The 19,070-nt window shown below is 38.7% G+C and overlaps 1 protein-coding gene across 9 annotated transcripts in view; it reads left to right on the forward strand.

Annotated features, from left to right (window-relative positions):
* Positions 1-19,070, forward strand: part of MTUS1 (microtubule associated scaffold protein 1) — a 121,785-nt gene that overhangs the window by 52,754 nt on the left and 49,961 nt on the right. For 5 of the 9 annotated variants that reach the window (XM_082282122.1, XM_082282124.1, XM_082282123.1 and 2 more), the window contains 3 exons: positions 981-1,112; positions 2,931-3,020; positions 4,256-4,303. The exons of 1 other annotated variant lie outside the window; for it this stretch is intronic. In XM_082282122.1, coding sequence (XP_082138248.1) covers positions 981-1,112; positions 2,931-3,020; positions 4,256-4,303 — 270 coding nt within the window. Of the gene's footprint in view, positions 1-980; positions 1,113-2,930; positions 3,021-4,255; positions 4,304-15,229; positions 15,597-19,070 lie in introns of those variants that run through there. 3 more of the 9 variants (XM_082282125.1, XM_082282127.1, XM_082282129.1) reach the window with 3 other exon arrangements.

A 19,070-nucleotide genomic window follows, 5' to 3' on the forward strand; every position in this document is an offset into this window, starting at 1 on the left:
TCCCCAAGCATGACTTCCATGGTGTGCTGCTGATTTAGAAGAGGAAATAGCACACTAGTTTGCAGGCAATTGTTAACTGCTTGCAGTGAACTCTGAGCAAACATCCCTAATTTAGTGATTTACAAAAAAAGTTAAGGACTGCTTCACACTTCATGCTTTACTAAAACAACTTGGTTTTAATGATCTGATGTTGATCAGGGTCAGATTCCCACAGAATAACTGTTACTGATGTGTTATGCAAATTGTTCCTTGTTTATAGATATTTTTGCAAATATTTAGCTTTTGTGTGTTTAGAGAGACTCCAACTTCCTTTTTTAAAAAAACAGTGATGGCTTCAGTTGCATGTGTTAGTTAAAGGGAAACCCTCTTTCTGTGGTTGAAAATATTTAGTGGCCAGAAAGCATCTTTTGAAGTAGTTAACTTACGTGGTGTATGGTAGTCTATTTAAAGACACTAAAATAATCTCAAGAGTATATGTTTTCATCTTTTGATGAACAATATTAGACATGTAGTTCACATTGCCTTTAAAAAAAGGCCAGTCTCATTAAAACACTAATCTGAGGCAAACCTGGTAATATATGACAAAAGCTCCCCCCCCCCCCCCTTTTTTTTTAATGACTAGAGAGAAAAGCAGTATTGTGACAATTCCACAGTGACTTAATTTTTGCTTGTCTCTGGTAAATGCCATGTGAATTCTTGCTCTTTAATGTGTTAGTATACATAATTTTTCAGTGCCTAAACCAAAGTCTACTCAATCTGTACTTACTTCAGAAGTATGTTCATATTTTTTCTGGGTAATTGAAACAATGTTTTCCCAAAATTTCAGGTTTTTGTGTTTCAAGGAAAAATTTCCATTTTGAGCATAAACTCAAACCTCTTTCAGGGTCCTTTAATCTCTAGTAAAACTGTCTTGGCTTATGATTTAGTGTTCCCTAAACTCTATATGCCTAGAGAAAATTCTTTGTGATTCTGTTTTGCAGCTGCAAGTGCCACAGTCATCAGGAATGGAGAATGGCCTTCAAAACCAGCCTGCCAGAATGGCACTTTGGGGTTTGTCTCTTTGAAAGCATTACCAAGACCTAGATTGCACTCGTTGAGGTCAACTCCAAAAGGTATATGAGTCTGTTTGTAGATAGAGGAGGTAAAATCACATCAGTGGTGCTTCAAAGACTTTGTAGGAAGGCTGAAATGTTCGTGGTACAGGGACTAAATGCACCTTGCTACATGGCAGGTGTCATTGCGTGGGGTTTGCATTGTTTTGAGAAGAGTTCTTTTCTTTCAGAAAGTTCAGGCACAGACTCTGTCACTGCTGGTAATCTGTAGAACAGACGTACCCTGAATTTGTCCTCAGTGTATGGTTGTTCTTGTCCTTATGCAGACTTTGTATTATCTTCACCCCTTTCAGAGCTGAAAGGGCCTTAGGGGATGGGGATATATTTTTGAATAAGGTATTAGTAGATGTATCTTCTTTTGTAGATCAATGACTCCTCCCATCTTTCGAAGGGAGGAGTCACAGAAACTTAGCTTTTCATGCTGCTTTTTCTTGATATTCTTCTTACTGGCTGAATTAGAAGCTTTAATGGAGACAAGAAAATTAATTTTGTTTTATCATCTTGTGCTAAAAGAAACATTAAATGTAATTCTTTTGTATTAAACATTGTTCAGGTTCCTATTTCTGTTCGAGCTAGGACCTCTTGATTGGCTGACCGTGCTTGTTCTACTCAAGCCACCAGCACCAGCTGACAACTCATTCTCTGAGCAAAATTAAAAGCATAATGGGAGCAGATAAATAAGCTTGCTGTGTCTCTTTCCTAAGTCCTAGCTTTTATCAGCTTGCTTCTGATCGTCTTTGTGGTGAACTGGTTACTGTAATTGGATAAACCTAATTAAATACTGTACTCCTGCTTTAGACTTAAATTTTTAGCTGTTATCTGACATAATTGAGAATAAGTTAAGAGATTCCTGCCAAACGTCTTGCTCTAAAGACATACTTTAAAAAAGTAAAGAGTGAAATGAAACAGAATTTGCCACAAATTAGAAATCAGTTTGAAACAAACATGAATCATATGGCTTTCTGACAAGCTGATGCTTTCTGTTGGGGTCCAACACATGTGGCACAACTATGCATAGCTCATCATCTTCAGTGAATTGGAAGTGTGCCTTCAGCACCTGCAGGAGCAGTGTGGCCAAAGGAAGCTGGTATTCCCTTTCAGATCAGTGTTACCTGGACTACTGTGTTGTGTTTTGGGTCCTTCCCAGACCAAGAGGGTTGTTTTGAAACTGGAAAGACCCAGTGGAGACTTAGGAAGATGATTGGCGTCTCTGTCCAGTGAGGAGAAGTTGAGGGAGTTGAGCCTGTGTAGTCAGTAACTTAAAAAGGACAGCTGTAAAGGCCATGGTGCCAAACTCTTCTCAGTAGCACCAGATGATGTGGCAATCAGAAATGCTTGCAAATTGTAGAGTGGGAAATGCATCCTTGCCCGATGATGCCATAGAACCACCCTTCCTGGAGGTTTCCAAGGCTCATCTAGATAAAAGCGTGGTCAGCTGACCTTGTCTTAATGGTGACCCTGCTCTGAGTGGGAGTCTGGATATCTGGTCTCTGGAGGTCTCTTTCAGCCAGTGTTTCCGTAGCTGCGTTGTATTTGCTGCTGTTTTGAGATGAAAGTAACTTGATCTTAGTGCTAAAATGAAATCTTTACTAATGTTTTCTCCTGCTTAGAAGGTTTTTAAAACTATCTTTTTATTTCTTCCAAGGTGAGTTCTGGTAAAGCAGAGCTAATTTTAAATACAGCTTAAATGTTCTAGAAGGTTTATCGTTTTGTGTTTGAGTAGATTTGTGTATCTTGTACTTAACTGTAAAAAGTAAGATATGTCTTTAATTGCTGACATAGTGCTACTTTAAAGTTCATCTAAGCTTTTACTTTTAGGAGCCAAGACCAGGTCTTCTTCACTGAACCAGTGCACACCAAAATCATCTGGGCCACTGCACTTAGCAAGGAAAGTCAGTGAGACCAGAGGTAATCAGCTGTTGTGTAGTCAATTTTTTACTTGAATCTCTCTGTCTTGAGAAGGAGCCGCTATGCTTTATGATTTCAGAATAATTGAGATAGTTGGCTCTTTTTCTTTGCAGTTCACCGTATTGGACACTGGCTCTGCAAAATTCTGTTCCTTACCTATTTGCTTTAGGGACATTCACTGTCTACTATCTGCTTGAAACTTCCCATTAAGGACTAAAAATACAGGATAATTAATCTGTCTGTTAAATGATGTTCTGTCACCTGCTTATAAGCTGTATGCTTGCAAGACACAGTGTACACTAGATTTTGCGTAGTTTGTGTTTAATTTAAGCAAGATTCTTGTGAGAGGATGCTGATTAGCTCTGGTTGTTGAGGATATTTACTCCACTTCATGTTTCTGTATCAGATGTTTGTTTTATCTTTAACTGTGAATTAAAATTAGTCTTTTCTGCCAGTGTGAATCAAAAGAACAGATACAAACCTTTGGAAAAGCTTTGTAAGATTTTCACTTGGGAGCAAAGCTCTATTTGCAAGGCTGAGGTGGGGGGAAACAAGTGCAGTGGTGGTAAAAAGCAGCTTGTTTCCTGATGAAAACCATGCCATAGGATCACACACTATTCCTAAAGCCTGCAGAAAGGTGTTGTCAAAAGACCTTTTATGAACTTCTGCACGACTTTTGCACTTAACCCAGTAGTCTGAAAGATTGCTTTCATTCAATAGCCTTCAAAATAATGAGGTCCATAGGTCAATTTTCACATAACTTTCAAGTAATACAGTAAGGGTGGGTTAACTTTCTCAGTGGTTTCATTTATATCTAACTTGACTGTTAGCACATTTGACAATGTTGTTAATTTGTTGCTCCTCTATGCAAATAAAGTAACCGTAGCGTACAGAAGGAAAAAAAAATTGCTATAAAGCCAGTGTAGGTGATAGTTTTCCATTATCTGTGGTCTTCTTTGCATGAGTAAAGTAAAACAGTGCTACCCAACTTAAATATAATAATTGTGATGGGATAGTTGTAATTGGGAATGCATCCTGCATTTCCATTATAAGCAGTTCCTTATAATGCTAAATCTTGCTGTAGATCATGCCATCAGCCATCACAAGAAAGAAACTGAAATAGCAAAGTTTGAGGACCTTATGTGGAAAGAATCTTGAATCTTAAAAAAGGCAGCCCTACTGCCCCTTACTGGCTTGAAGTGTAATTTGTTTGTTTGTTTGTTTCCTTTCTGCAGGTACTCCTGGAAAAAATGTACACCAAAGCCTATCTTGTTTGGGTCCTGGTGAGTTTTCTGAATGCATTTTATATTATATGTGATGCAACTCAAGTTTATGTATTATATTAGTGTATTGGTTCTTTCTTTTCTGGGAAGAACAGATACATGGATAATTCTGTAAGCTATCACTGACTAGTTTCAAGGAATATGGAAAAAAGCCTATTTTCCTGGGTTTTGTTTACTTCCTGTCTTCTGGCTACCCAAGTCTTAGGCTATGCAGTCTGTTCTGTTTTGCTGTTTCCAGTGAAACCTAAGGAGCTTTAAATTGTATTAAAAAAAAAGTATGGAAAGGAAACTTGGGTGTAATTTTTATTTTAGCCAAAGTAAGTAATGAATGAACTCGTGTGTTGCAACTTGACCAAAAAAAAAAAAAAAAAAAAAAAAAAAAAAAAATAGAAGAATCCTGCAGAGCCTTCCTTTTCTGGAACGTTCATTGTAGATAACCTGTGGGTGTGAGCTGTCTTTGTGTATCACTGTAGACTACATTTGTATAAGAAGTTGAAGTTATCAGAGCATGTTGATGTATGTGTCTGCTCTTATGGCAGAGGGAGAAATCGCAGCTGATTAAGTGGCAGATGGCGTTTCAAAATCTGGCAGAGTTTTAAGGAGTTCATATTGGGTTTGTTTTTGGTGTTTGCGCCAGTCAGGACACCTGGTGCTAATTTCTATCTGCCAAGAGACTGAAAAGTCCTCAGATGATGCTTCTACTTGCAGCAGTTTCCAGGTCTTTTCAAGAGAGTTGGCAGTCTAAATTAGCTTCCCAAGAATCAGTGTGTATTTGTTGAATTAAAAGCTACTCGTAATTAATTACTCGTTGAAAAGCCCTTTTTGAAAGATACTGAAGATCACTGGAAAGCCCTGTGTCCCCTGAGTGAATAGCAGATGTCTTTCTGAAAGAGGTGCTGTAGCCAAGCAGATGTTGTAAATTTGAGTCTGAAATAACTGGACAAATCAGTTCTGATCTGTAACTCTGGTACTGTGGCAGTATTTTTTAAATTTCCTGTAGTCATCCACATGCGTTTAATGCTTTTGTCTTTTACTCTCTTTCTTGTCAAAGGTCTACATATTAATTGTGACAGAGTAGTTCGATATCTTCTGTTAAGAGTCAGGGCTTCTGTCAGACTTTGCCCAAAGTGCTTGTTCTGTTTGTTGCTTTTATTGATACTTGGCTGAACTAATGTTAGTTTAGGTAAAGCCTGACGCTGAGTTCCAAGAGCTCGAACATAGTCTGTTGTATAAGCATGTAGGTCATGATTCAGCTAGCAACATAATGTCTTGATCAGCTCAATTGAGGAAACTCCTAATAAGCAATAAAATCTGTTACTGGACTAGAAACTGGAAGAGTAGATTTCTCTTATGCTAGCTTACAGTAGTCTCAACATATAACTTTATTTCCCTCTAAACTTAGTGTGCACATTTCTCTCTACTTTCCATGCAGAAAAGTAGTGTTCCCCCCCCTTTTTACTGGTTTAGTAGAATTTTGCTTATGATCCGTCTTTTCTGACCTAATAAAGCATGTTGCTACATAACTTTGAAGTGTTGGATTTGATGCCTTAAAAATACAGTCATAAACTCCAAATTTGCTGTAATTTAGCAATTCTTTAGTAAATGCTCTTTATTCAGACTTTTGCCAGTAAAATGGCTGTATTTCAGTGTTTGTCTTAACAAACCTGAACTGCTTACTGTACTGAGTCAGTTTCCAAAACTGGAGATGTGAGACATTCAACTTAATGCATTTCTAATTTGTACAGAGCATTAGTATAATTTCCTATTTATGAATGCAGAGCTTTCTGGTGGAGTATTTTGCATTTTTGAGAAGTTTTTTTTCCATCCTTACAGTTGCAGATAGTTCTTACAGAATAAAAATACTGTGTGACTGCTTGGATATTCTGCAGTACAATGTCTTACATTTTAAGAAAAGACAAATGATCTTTTTTGAAATGAACTGAAGTAATGCCAGCCAGTACCATGTAGAATGAGACCCGCTATCTTCTATTTTTTTTTTTTTTTCCTTTTGGCTTTGATATTACAGTGAAGCTTTGTTCTAGTGACTGCAGCTAGTATAAAGCTTTTGTTCTTTTATTTCAGTGCCATAGTTAAGTCTACAGTTTCTAGCCTTAGCCAGTGAGAAGTTTCAACACTACTTCTATTTCCTGCCCACGTGCCCAGGACTAATTTGTTGCAGCAGGACTCTGATAATTGATTACAATATTAAGGTATTGACTAAGTGTCTAGCTCAGTTGTTCATGCTGCCTTTGACATTTCTTCAAGGCTGAAAAAACAGCAGGCTTTTCTAGATATGCTGTCTGATCCCTTACTTTTGATGTTGTTTCTCCATTTTCCATTCATTTACAGCAATGATGCACAACCAGAATCTGCTTGACACGAAGCAAGTCACAACATACTGTTAGTGTGCCTGTAAAACTGGAGAGACTTGCCTGTTTGCAGCTGTTAATTTCTTGTTTGTGTTAAAACATTCACAAGGCTTCTTTTTCTGAATGCTTTGTTTTTCATGGCTGATGCTCAGTGCATCAAATAAATTTACAGGTTCTGTGGTATATTTCTTCAGCACCAGCTTTAAAGTTAAGGCAGAATTATACTTCTTAACTTGCTAACTTCAAGTAAGGATGTTTATGTGCACTTACTGTAATGTTTTAATGTAAATATGAATAAAAATGTTGCCTCTTATGAGATGGAATTTTGAACTAGATGCAAAACTGTCTCTTAAATTCATAGTTAGTGCTGTTTCCTTTTTTCTTCAGCCCTCCCTGTAGGAGAAGGTGCCTATGTCTAATCCCTCTGTTGTATATTACAGTGCAGTGTGTGTGGATGCAGTGGGTATTCACGTCTCAGGTCTCTTGTTATTGGCCAAATGTTAAGGATAAATTACAACACAGTAATCTCTGAACCTATGTAAGCCAAGAAAAAGCAAATACCCTGTTTGGCAGTTCCAAAGGTAAAGCAATCATTTTGGGAATAAAGCATGTGAATATTTGGCTTATCCTGTTGTTCCATGACCCTGAAAGGGGTCTGTGGTGTATTATGGATAACCAGTTACACTTTATACGTGCAGCATAAGCCCATTGGAAGGACAGCTGCTGGATACACCTGTAAAGTGTGATTTATGTCGTATATTGTAGCGCTGTGCTGGAGTATGCAGAGTGGAAATGGTTACTAGAGTCTGTAGCAGGCATGAAAACCAAAGAAGCCTTATCAAATAATGGTACATGCTCCATCATGGTTTTCTTACTCTCATAAAGAAAGGCTGTTTGTTTTAGTTCAACCATTTTTGAGAAAATATAACACTGGAAGAGGGAAGAAATTTGGTCAGGGGGCTTACTGCAAAAGTGAGTAATAGTGCTCATCAAGCTCAAATGGAAAAATAAAGGATAAATATAACAGTCCATGAAGTTGTCCCTTGGAACAGGTTGTTAAAGATGGTGGCTGGCTCTTCCCTCTAACCCTTAGTACTGGGAGAGGATGCTTTTGCTAACAAAATACTCTGGTTCAGACAAAAGTGGGAGGCAGACTTTAAGGTTCAGTTTACCCCGCTTTCTTTCATGCTCTTAGTCATCCCTTTTGCAACTCAGAGGAAATAGTTCTTACACTGTAGATTCTTCGATAGAATAGGTTACCCTCAACATATTTGCACTTTCCATGTCTGAAAAACAAGGATTAATGTGTATCACACTGATTGTGCTTTGACAACAACAAAAAAGACTTAATATTTAAAATACGTTATACTGTATCAAAATGTGTATTTCCTTTAAAAATTAGAAAGACTGTTCTGACATCTGATGCACGTTGTTATGAATGCCAAATACTTATGTCTTCAGCTGACTGTCTGTAGCATTCAGCAAGGTATGGAAAATTACCCCTACTGATGGGGCATATCTGCTCAAGTAAATTGTTAGGGCTCTGTTCCTCCTTTCGTATCTGATCAGAAGATCTTTTGGGGTTTGTTATTGATTGGGGCTTGGTGTGTATTTGCTTGTAAGGGTTTTTGCAAGTGTAGAAGAAACTGTGCAGGCAGTGGTGTTGCTTGGAGACTTGAAAAGGCCTTGATGCATATGTGAATATGTATGCCCTAGCAGCCAAGAGGTCCAGGTCTTCCACATTGCAGAAGTGGGGCTTCTGACTAGCTGTAACTGGGAATTTCAATGTAGGTGTATTGGATAGACTGGATTCTCAGTCTCTGGTGTTAACAGCTTCAGCATCTGTAAATAAGTTGGGTTCATCAGTTTTTCTGTCTCTGTCCCTATCTCCAAAAGAAAAGCCAGGAAATCCTGCAGAAGAACTTAGAACACTTTTGCATGCTGTGGGATGATGCAGGTACAAGATTAGATTTTGTATTCATTTAATGTACTTAATGTTTTACACTCTGGAAATTCTGGGAGTTGAACAATGTAAATTAGTATTTTCCCTTTATCCCTTGAAAAGCAACAGAGATCAGGCTTAAACCTCTTTTTGCAGATATTTTACTGTGGCTGGACTATTTTGTTGCCTTTCAAGCTGCAATAAAAAGCTGGCTATAGTCTTTTTTTAGATGTTTTTTTCATCCATGTGAACTATGAACTATCTGAGTGACTCAATTGTCTCGTGATCTAGCCTTAGAATACCTTCAGGCTAATGCTCTTATAAACAGACAGCAAAGCTACTAAGTAGTGTAGCTACTGCATGTGAACTAACTATGAAAGCTGGCATTTGTTTTGCCATTTCTGTATAAATAAATGCAGAATTAATCTAAATGTGTGTGATTTGGAATTTCTTAATAAATGTATTCATTGGGGACATATAATGATACTTATTTTGAGAAGTTAAGGGAATATCTATAAACCTGAAATAATCTTTGCAACACAATAGCTGTTGCCTTCTTGGTCAGATTTTTCCACTGTTACTAAATAAAGTATAGTACAACAGCTGGATCTAAGGATTTAATTTCTTGGGTGAGAACTAGAATGCTCCAGAAGTCTTCAAAGTGAAATGGCTGGTGCTGATGTTCAGAGAATGGCACCCTAAATTAGAAGTCATCTGTTTTGAGTGGGGTTTTTTTGTTTGTTTGTTTTTATTTTTAAACAAATGGTGTTTTCCTGATGTAGTATGTTTGTTAGAATAGACAATAGGATGACAATAGGATAGACAAAAAAAACCAGAGGTACATGACAACATAGTCTTAATGTAATTCCAGGTTGGTCCCTTCAGCTGGTAGGTAAGTCTATCAGTGTATTTGCATTCATGTTCCTTGTGTCCTTCTCAAACTTGATCTTCTGAAAGTTAACAATTTGGGGAGGTTGTCTGCTGTTCCGTGCTAACAATCAGCACTGTTCTCTGTGCTTTCAACAGATATTTTTACAAAAAACCAAGGAATTTACAAAAAAACCTCAAGGCTTGCTTGAGTGACATATGAGCCATGTAATCCAAGTGGTATTTGTATTCTGTGGGCAGTTTCTTAAATCAGGGGACTGAAAATTTTGGGATTATATTTCAAATCCCAGCAGTGAGGACTTGGTGTGAATTCTGTCAGTTTTCCTGTAGTGGCCGACGCTCATTCATTAAGGCCTTTTGCAGCCCAACCAAAATGGTTTTCACACTACAAGGTCTGTTTCTTCTGTTAATGCTTCTAAGTAAGGAGCTGTGTTCTGGATTACAAGTTAGATATTTCAGAATGTTTATTATTATTTAGTTCCCAACTTCTGTGAGAAACTTGCTCTCCAGCTCCACACATCCATACTCCAGACAACTGTTGATGCAGAAGTATGCAGGCTTTCTACAGCAGGAATATCTGTAGTTTATTTCTGTGGTGTTTATTCTTTTGTGGGGAAGAGCATCTGTGGTTCTCTTCCCTGGTATTTATTTTGATGTTTCACAATAACAAGCCACATGGGAGAACATCACAAAGCTTTGGTTTTCTCACACTTGTCTAAATATTGGATAGGCCAGCCTCTTTGTGAGTAGAGAGGGCAGTTGAAAGGGATTTCTACAGATCACATCAGCTCAGTCCAAGTGATAGAGAAAATTCCCATGTTGGGAGCTGGAGTTCATTGGACTCTGTTGGGGTGTTAAGTGGACATAATACTTGAAAGATCACTGAACTGTCTCAGAAACACGAAACTCATGGTCTTGTGTCAAAGATGGTTAAACAACTTGTACATCTGCCTTTTTTGTCTGCATGTCTGGGGTAATGGAGAGCATACAAAGCCCACAGAGGTAAGCAAAAGACTGAGTTATCTTGAATGTGCTTTGTGCTCTCCAGATAAACCACTAGCATGTCTTAGGGCATATACTTGCCTAAATTGACCTAATTTGCAATGCTGCTCTTTATTAGAGGGTCTCTGGGTATTGTTGTGCGGCCATGGATGAAATACACTTGCACAGTGAATCTAAATCGGTATTGTGTAAATAAATAATTAATAGATCTGTAAGCTATGGCCCTGGATTAAGCATTTATTTTTCCCCTGTTCCTTGAGGCTTGAGCTCACAAAAACTTAAGCATACACCTACCCTGTTTCTGAACCGCGGAAGTCCCTAGCAAAAAGGTGGTTGCGAGTTTTTGTCACATCTGGATGGATTGTTGAAGTTTCATATTTTAGGGCATGTTACCCTAATGTTGGTGATATTGTACACTGTTGCAGAGTAGCAGCTTTGTAGGATTTTGACTGATGCAGTCGAACAAAAATGCCATTTTCAAAGGGACATCCTGAAAATGCACTTCCCTTAACTCACAAGTTAAAAATGAAATTATTCTTGCAGTGTTTTGTGGCTGTTCTCAATTGTAAAAGAGTGCAGATAATGCATGCACTGGTGCATGAGGGAGACAGATCAGCCTGATTCCTGTATCAGTTTGCCTGGGAATCCACTGCAGAATCACCTTCAGTTTGACAGGCTGCTGAATTTATAATGATTAAAAGCTTCTGTGTTCAGAAAGAAGAAATGTAAATTATTTAGGATTTTAGTTCCTGCTCCAAGGAAAGAAGATGTTTCCTTTTTTCTTCAGAAGAGGATTTGAGCTTAAAATTAGTCTTGAAGCTGCAGTTTGCATTTATTGTGGCAGCAGGTATTGTTGCTTATAGGAAGATTAGCTTTTCATACTGGAGCACTGGCTAGAGCAAGGTGATCACAGGAAAGTGGACTCGGGGCAATAATTTTCCAGAAATGAAAATGAGGACACAGATGACCCTTTGGCTCTTAGTAGGTTCCTGCTTCTTGCATCTCTCTTTGCATAAGCAATCTCCCTTCAGTTCTTCCTGAAGTAAAGTATGCCAGGAAAATCCATCTGCTCTGCACTGCTGTTGCTGTTCTGTGACATGGAGCCAAGTGTCCTTTACATGGGCTTCTTGGATCTAAATATCTAGCTCCTGATTTAGACTTATACAGCGAGACAGTTAACTGTGTTTCAGTGGCATTCTTAGTGATTGTTGGAGGAGGAAAGAGGGAAAGGGACAGCAGAAATGCAGACACTGTGGATTTGACCTCATGACGCTGAATTGAAAGCCTACAGATGCCAGTGCACTTTGCTCCTTTTTTGTCATGTTACTAATGTTCCCAAGGAGTGGCAGATACGCTAAATCTGCTGGGGTTAAAATAGGTCTGGCCCCTCCATCAGTCTGATGGTGTCATCAGGTAGTGATGCATTTAGCAACCTAGGCTGAATTACATGGTAACAGGATAGAGCCCCTTTGTCCATGTTGATCACCAGTTCTTCCCTTGGAGTCTGAGGGAAGCCAGCAATAAGGTGCTAGTACATAAAATCTGTCTGTCCTTTTGTCCTCTGTATATTGCTTCCTATTTTATTCTGCTGTTTTCTGGTGCTGTTTTCTGTCGCCCTTCTCTAATGTCAGGAAAGAAAAAGACCTCTCTGTGATCCTCATGTTATGCATGAAATGTAGACAGTGCATGTTCCTGGCATGCTGTGTTAAGATCCTATGGATTACACCCTGGCTTTGTAGTCTGCCAGCACGAGGCACTAGATGACTATCGTGGGAGTACAAACAAGAGTGGAAGGTGCTGTTTTCCTGAGCCAAGGAACCATGCTAGCACATGCACGGCCACCACAGTGGAGTACGCTGTGGTGTGACACTGAGCTCTGGAAAGATTATACTGGAGGAACCTCGCTGCAAGTTAGGTCTCTCCTGGAAGCTGTTCAGACTGGCATGGGCAGTCCTCTTGCTGGCTGCTGTCAGAGCTCTCTAAGCTTTGGGTACTAGATGGCACTAGATGAGACATGCATCCATTGCTTTTCATTAGTGCTGTCAGGTCTGCTTCTGAATAATGCAGACTTGTTTCAGGTTTCTGGGGTTTAACAGAATTAAAACTCTAGAGGCTAGAGAGGCATTTTTGTCAAATCAGAAGGTTTTTTATAAATAATATGATGTGTCTGTTTCTTCATGGCCTATTTTCACCCAAACAAAGAGCAGGAAAGAAGAGGCAATAAAAGTATTATTTGTGTATCACTGTAAGAGGAGTTTTGGCCTTTCCTGCAAGGATTTTGATGTCCATATAGAGCTTTATCTGCTCATATTTTGTATGGTGATTCATTCCTTCCGCAGTTTGCAAAATGGTTCATTACATCATGTTTGTCCTATAGAGATTCTTTGTTCCAGCCTCTATTCCTAGGAAGGAAGTGAGGTTTCAGCAGGGTGTTCCATCTTCGCTGGTTTTACAGCTAATGAGGAGTTCTTTAGCTTTCTCCTAAGCACTATTGCAAGGATGGGGAGAAGTGGTGGGTTGTTTTTTTGGATGTGTTTTGTCAGTTTGTGGTGGTTTGGAGGGTTTTTCAGCCTGATTGGACTGTTTCCACCTTTTTGAGAGCATCAAATTGGGAAGATGAGAAAATACTTACTACATAAGGCAGTTTCTCCCATGGAGAAATGTGGAAACAGAAGGCAAATAAAAGGGAGTTCTTGTAGGTGCCTTGGCAAAAGGGTAAAACCTGGTGTGGCTAGGTGCTGAATGATGTTTGAAGACTGACTGTAAGCCCAGTCAAAATCTCAAAATGCCTTAATTAAGAAAGGATTTGACAATAATGAGCTAATATTTGATGAGATGTGCTAATGAACTGTGCATGTGTGAGTACACAAGTCTACTGTACTGTGCTGTAACAGGCCTTCTAGTTTACTGCTTAGTGTGGTTTTCAGGCATCATAATAATGCAGCCAAGAAAGGGGCAATGTCTTTGATAATAGTATTGGATTAGGAGAGAGTCTGGAACTGCAGGCTGTTGGAAAGATAGATGAACACGCATTGCTGGTGCCAAAGCTCTTCAGACTAGAAGGAATAGATGAGGTTTTATCACAGTAATGACATGCATGCCCTGCTGTGTGCAGAGGCTGCCCTGGGAACCAAACAAAAAAACCTAATTTACTGTCTTTGTGCTTATTTTGAATGGGTTTGTGTGGACTGAAGATGTATTATAGTACTTCAGAGTTGGTGTTTCATCACTGTGCTGGGAAATAAATATTTTGGTACCCCCTTTGAAAACATGCCAGGGTATTCTCACACAGTCTGCTGTGGAGGTTGGCTCGACAGGTGCCGGGCTGCAGCTCTTTTGGTCTACATACAGTGAGCATCTGCTTCACTGTCACTGCACTGGGTTCTGTGTGGTGGTAGAGATACCCGGATACAGCAACAAGATGCTATTTTTAGTTCTAGCTGATGTGCTACAAAAGCACTGTGAATTTAAAGTGTTATGCATCTTGAGCAAGTAAGACATGCTATTAAAATATAAAAACTAGATTTGTGAAGGTAAAGAGGACAGGTAAGGCATTGCTGGAATGACACCTGTCACTGTGATACTTGATTTGGCTTATACCTGCTTCGGAGTAAGTTCGGTTAATTGTTTCTGGAAGGGGAAAAACTGTTCAAAGGTATAGATGTTAGACAACATTGGCTGGGGTTTGCTGAAGTGGTAGAAGTGGAGAAGCAATGAAAAAGTACCTAATGTTGTTGTCTCCAAAGAGTTACAAAGTCTGTGGAGGCTAGCTCTTCAAACAACCCCAAAGAAGTATGAGCTGCCAGTATCTTGTCTCCAGCACTGGCTGAGAGTATGTGGGTGGTCCCTGCTCCACTGGCTGCCTAGTAAAGCAGCTGCTGACCTCAGGAAAAGCAGTGAGATGTTTCTTTTTGCACAGGAAGGTGGCCAGTGCATGTATGTCTGGCCATGGTCGCAAATAAAAAGTGTGGCATTTTCTAATCTGTAAAAGATTTACTCCTTTATTTTCTAAATTTATTTTTAATTTAATTTTTTTACTAATGGCAGTGGACTTCACCAAAGTATATGCAAAACTTTTCAGCTCATTAAATAGTAAGAAGAAATTTTTTATATGAGGGCTAATCAAAGATGGGAAGAACATCTATTTTGTAAGAATTCCCACAACACTGCTTATTTGCCTCAGTGTTTGGGTGCCTTCAAAACCCAGCTGGCAGAGAACTGTTTTAATATGAATTAATGCCTGAGTCCTTCTCCTCTGATGATGAATGGAAGCATCTGCAGCGTTCAGCTGCCAAGCTAAGCAGAATTTCCCTTAAGCAGCTCTCAAATACCGAATTGTTCTTAGAGAATAGATGTGTCTTTGGATTTGTTAACACTTTAAATGTTAACATAATATTTAATTGAAAGAAACAGTTTTAAGAAGTGCACCCTGAAAAGATTTTTGGAGAGCAAAGCTGAAATATGCCTCCAGGAATATTCAAATAATGTTTCTTACAGTCTCCAAAGAAAAATTACATGGACTGTGACATTGCCGGATGATATATTCAGCTGGTGAGACCACCCACTTCCTCCTCCTCCCTCTTCATCCTCCTCCTCCCACTTCTCCCTTTCCAGTTCCCAGCCCACAGAGTCCCATAGCAGACTGAGCATCGGTACTGTGATGCAATTCAGAGGCTGTTGGTTTTCGAAATCACTAAGTCGGTTTTATTCTGAGGGCAAGCTTTGTTTTCAGAACATCTGGTGAGGAGAAGCTGCCAGCAGCATTTACATTGTGGATATCTGCTTTTACTGATTTTTTGCTTGTCTGTGCATAAGGAGTAACAGCAAAGGAATGAAGACCTGATTATTTCTTCAAGCATGCTTTCTTTAGCAAGAATTGCTCACTTCTGCCACTAGCAATTTAAAAACATAGTATGTGACAGTACATGGAGGCTGTTTCTTGCTTGTTTGTCTTCCCATTGCACTGAAGACATGTTATGGTCCCCGAAATTTTCCTTATCCAACATGCGCATAAGGCTGACAGCAAAGGGGTTGCTTCGAAACATTCGTCTACCTTCTGGCTACAAGAAAAGCACTGTTATATTTCATACAGGTTTGTGTATTTTTAATAAGGTGATTAGAGCATGCATTGAGTGAATATCTTGTTTACTTCAACAGCATCTTATTTTTAGCGAATAAGAACTGCACTGGCCATGAAAGTTTTTGAATTTCAGACAGAAGTCTGACTTTTAAGCGAAGTAGTTTCATATTCTAAGTCTCTGCTTGTGTGCTGAGCTGCTTGTTTGGAAGATGGTTTTTCTGTTTATGAAATGCAAATTGGGATTTGCTCTTTTCCTTGCACAAATCCAAAAATAGTATCAGGAAGTCTGTGATATTAAATATTTATCTAATAATTTTAATGATTATCTGCTGGGAGCACTGTGTTTTCTGTATCTTGATAGGGTGCAAGGGGGAAAGCAGAGAGGGAAGTGGAATGAATACAGGCTGTCTTGGTGTGGCTTTCTGTCTGTGGGAAATACTTGAATACTTACCTGTAGGTATCTCTTATCACAGATGTTGTGCTAAATACATCTTATTTGCAAGTGAAACAAACAAACTTTTGTGCCTCTTGTTTCAAGACACACCTAAAAGGTACAAAGTTTTGAGACATTGAGGACAACTCCATGTGTGTGTTTAATTCATACACACACAAAAAACACAACAAACAAAAAAAAATTACAAAATTCTCAGCTGCATCTGACCTGATTTTCATCTTCAGTGTCAGGAAAAGCAAATAAAGCAAATTTATGGAAGGGAAGGTGAGCTTTATTCCAGGACATACATGTGTCTTTTTGGGGCTGAGGGTTGGAAGTTGTTTGTTTGTTTGAGCTGAGCTACATGACATCTAGAGACCCCAAGAGCATCTTGCATGTTACATAAGTATTTTCTCCAGTGCACTATTTGTAATTTTCTTGCATTTTACTTAGAGGGGAGCAAGCAGCTGCATAAGCTAGTTTTGCAGAAGCTCTTCATTCAGGAATTTCCTCTCTTACTTGAATACCGCTCTTTCTGCTTTTATTTTTTTGGAGTTCAGTGCTACCAGTCAGCTTTCCTTACTGTCCTGTCTTTTCACATGGCAGCTTAAACCATTTGCCTTGTCATTTCTTATCCTTGCCAAAGTAAATCCAGCTTTGGAATTCTTCTGGGACGATAAATTCATTTATGAACATAATACAGGCCAACTGTACAATATAGGCTTCTGTTTGCAGGTTGCTTGCATTGGCTTTAAACTAGGATTTAAATGCCTTGATGCCATAAATTCTTATGTAAAGGGTGTCTTTGTGCATGTAACTATATAAATAATGTGAAATTTCTACATAACACATACTCCAGGACCAAAAATCCTTAAAGAGAAGGTGAGAGGTGATAATGTTCAGTCTTCCAAATGTTCATTAAGTGCTACTGAAATTTGTAAAAAAATTTATTTGAAAAATAAATGTCAATGCATGTATCAAGAGAATTTTACAATTGTAAGAATCAATTTGTGGTTTAATTTCATTTGAGTGGATGTGAAAGCAAAACCTGCCTGAAGGATGTCTCTGTGAAATACAACGTGTAGAATAGATTGCAAGCCCTGTGTTCTGGTTAAGGAGCAATTCATTAAATAAGAAGTGCTGAATAGACCTTCTGTGTGTTTTCTCTGTGTACAATATGTACAGACTAATGGTACAGCATTGAAGCTTAGAGAGGTTTTTGCCTGCTTTCCTGCTTCTGCTTTACTGTCCCTGTGTCTTGTAGGAAGTCAGTATGTTAGCAGAAAGCTGACCAGTGGTTAGCTAGAGCTGAATATACCAAAAAAGTAGGGCACAGAAAAACCAGGTCATAGTCTGTAGTGGAGAATGCAAGTATGTATAGATAATACTGCGGTTTTTGAAACAGCAGAATATATCAAAGCTTGTTAGTGATTATTTCAGGTTTGTAAAACTCAGCAACAGTATATCAGGCAATGACAGTGTATATCACAAACGTAAAAGGTTATTTTTTATTGTTATTGTTAAATGCCAGGAGGAGCCATATTTAATTTTGCAGCATCTGTATGACTGTCTTTCTTGCAGTGGTTTAATTTGATAAAAATGACATGTGGCTTCTTTCCAAGGTCACATAAGCAATAGGCACAATAAGTAGTAGGAAGTGTGTCAATAAATAAGGGAAGGGGTAATTGCAGAAAGGAATTTCAGGTCCATGTAGGAATTTGAATATGTATGAGTGTTATATAAACAATACTGAATTCCGGTTTTGACGTAGATTGCACTTCTAATAAGCATTATCATGGATTTCATTCTTTGCTCCCTTCGATCATAGCATAGATCAACTGCCTTTATGACTGAAGACCATCCTTGAGATACTTGTGGCAATTGTTGAAATGTAGAGTTTTAAAGTAATCTAGAGCACAGGTCAGGTTGGATTCTTCTGTTGCCATGTCCTGCCTGACAGTTGCAGTGCGGTAATTTGGTGAAGCTGGAATGTGAGCACTGTTGGGAGGAAGAGGATAGAACTTGTTCTTGGGTTTTCATTCTGACTCAAGGATACTTCGCAGCAGCCTGATGCAGCTTCTTCACATGGAGTGTGGGGGGACATAAAGTTGTTTATACTGCTCTTATATTACTCTAAGTTGGTCATTGCACTTAGCATTACATGGATCCTTGGGCTGGATGTGTTTGCACTACTTGCATTCTCATCCATGTGGAGGTGTTGAAGTACCTAGAGTAATTCAGATATGTTACAGCATAAGCATGCAGTCTATTCAGGGGAAGCCAAATAAAATCAGATTTTTTTTCCCCCTAGGAATGGAATAAATCCAGGTGAAATTTACGTAATACTTAAAGTGTTTTTTAAGGTCTTTCAGCTTGTTGCCTTGTGTCTAACTTTGATGACTGTGTGCTCTACAGTGCTTCAAGGTTATGATACCCAGAAGTTTCTTCTCTCCTTAAATGCAGGCAGACATCAAAGTATAATTTTTCTCAGCAACTGGAAGGATACTATACCTGCATTGTTAGCTGTTTGTAATGGGTGCTCTCTTCAGCAAAACAAAATCCTGAAACCTTCAGGAAATAATTTATTTATCCATCCTGTGACTTACAAAACTTTACTTGTAGCAAGTAACTGTGAAAATCTTAACACTTCAGAATTGCATAAACATGGCAGAGGAGAGTGGGAACCACAGTCTTTCAGTGATGAAATACTATATTTGCTTCCTTTATTGAACCATTTAGGATTTTTACCAGAGTGACTAAAGTGTTCTTATGTTCTTCATGCATCAGTGGTGTGACAGAGTAAATCATCATCTCTGTGTAGGTCATCAGTTCTGTATAAACTGTGAGAGAAAGACATTCTTTTATGAATTACTCAAAATAGTAATTTTGAGTTGCTTATGTTTTCTCTTGTATAAAGATAAAAGTCCAGACAAGAAACTAGCTTTGCAAATGGATGTCAAAGGCTCTTGTGCTTTTTGTTGAGAATTTGTCAAGGTTTGTGTACTGTTTTGTCTCAAAATGTTTTCATCCAGCCCTTCTTGCTGCTTTTCCTC

This window comes from Coloeus monedula, assembly GCF_965178545.1.
Source record: "Coloeus monedula genome assembly, chromosome: 5".
NCBI lineage: Eukaryota > Metazoa > Chordata > Aves > Passeriformes > Corvidae > Coloeus > Coloeus monedula.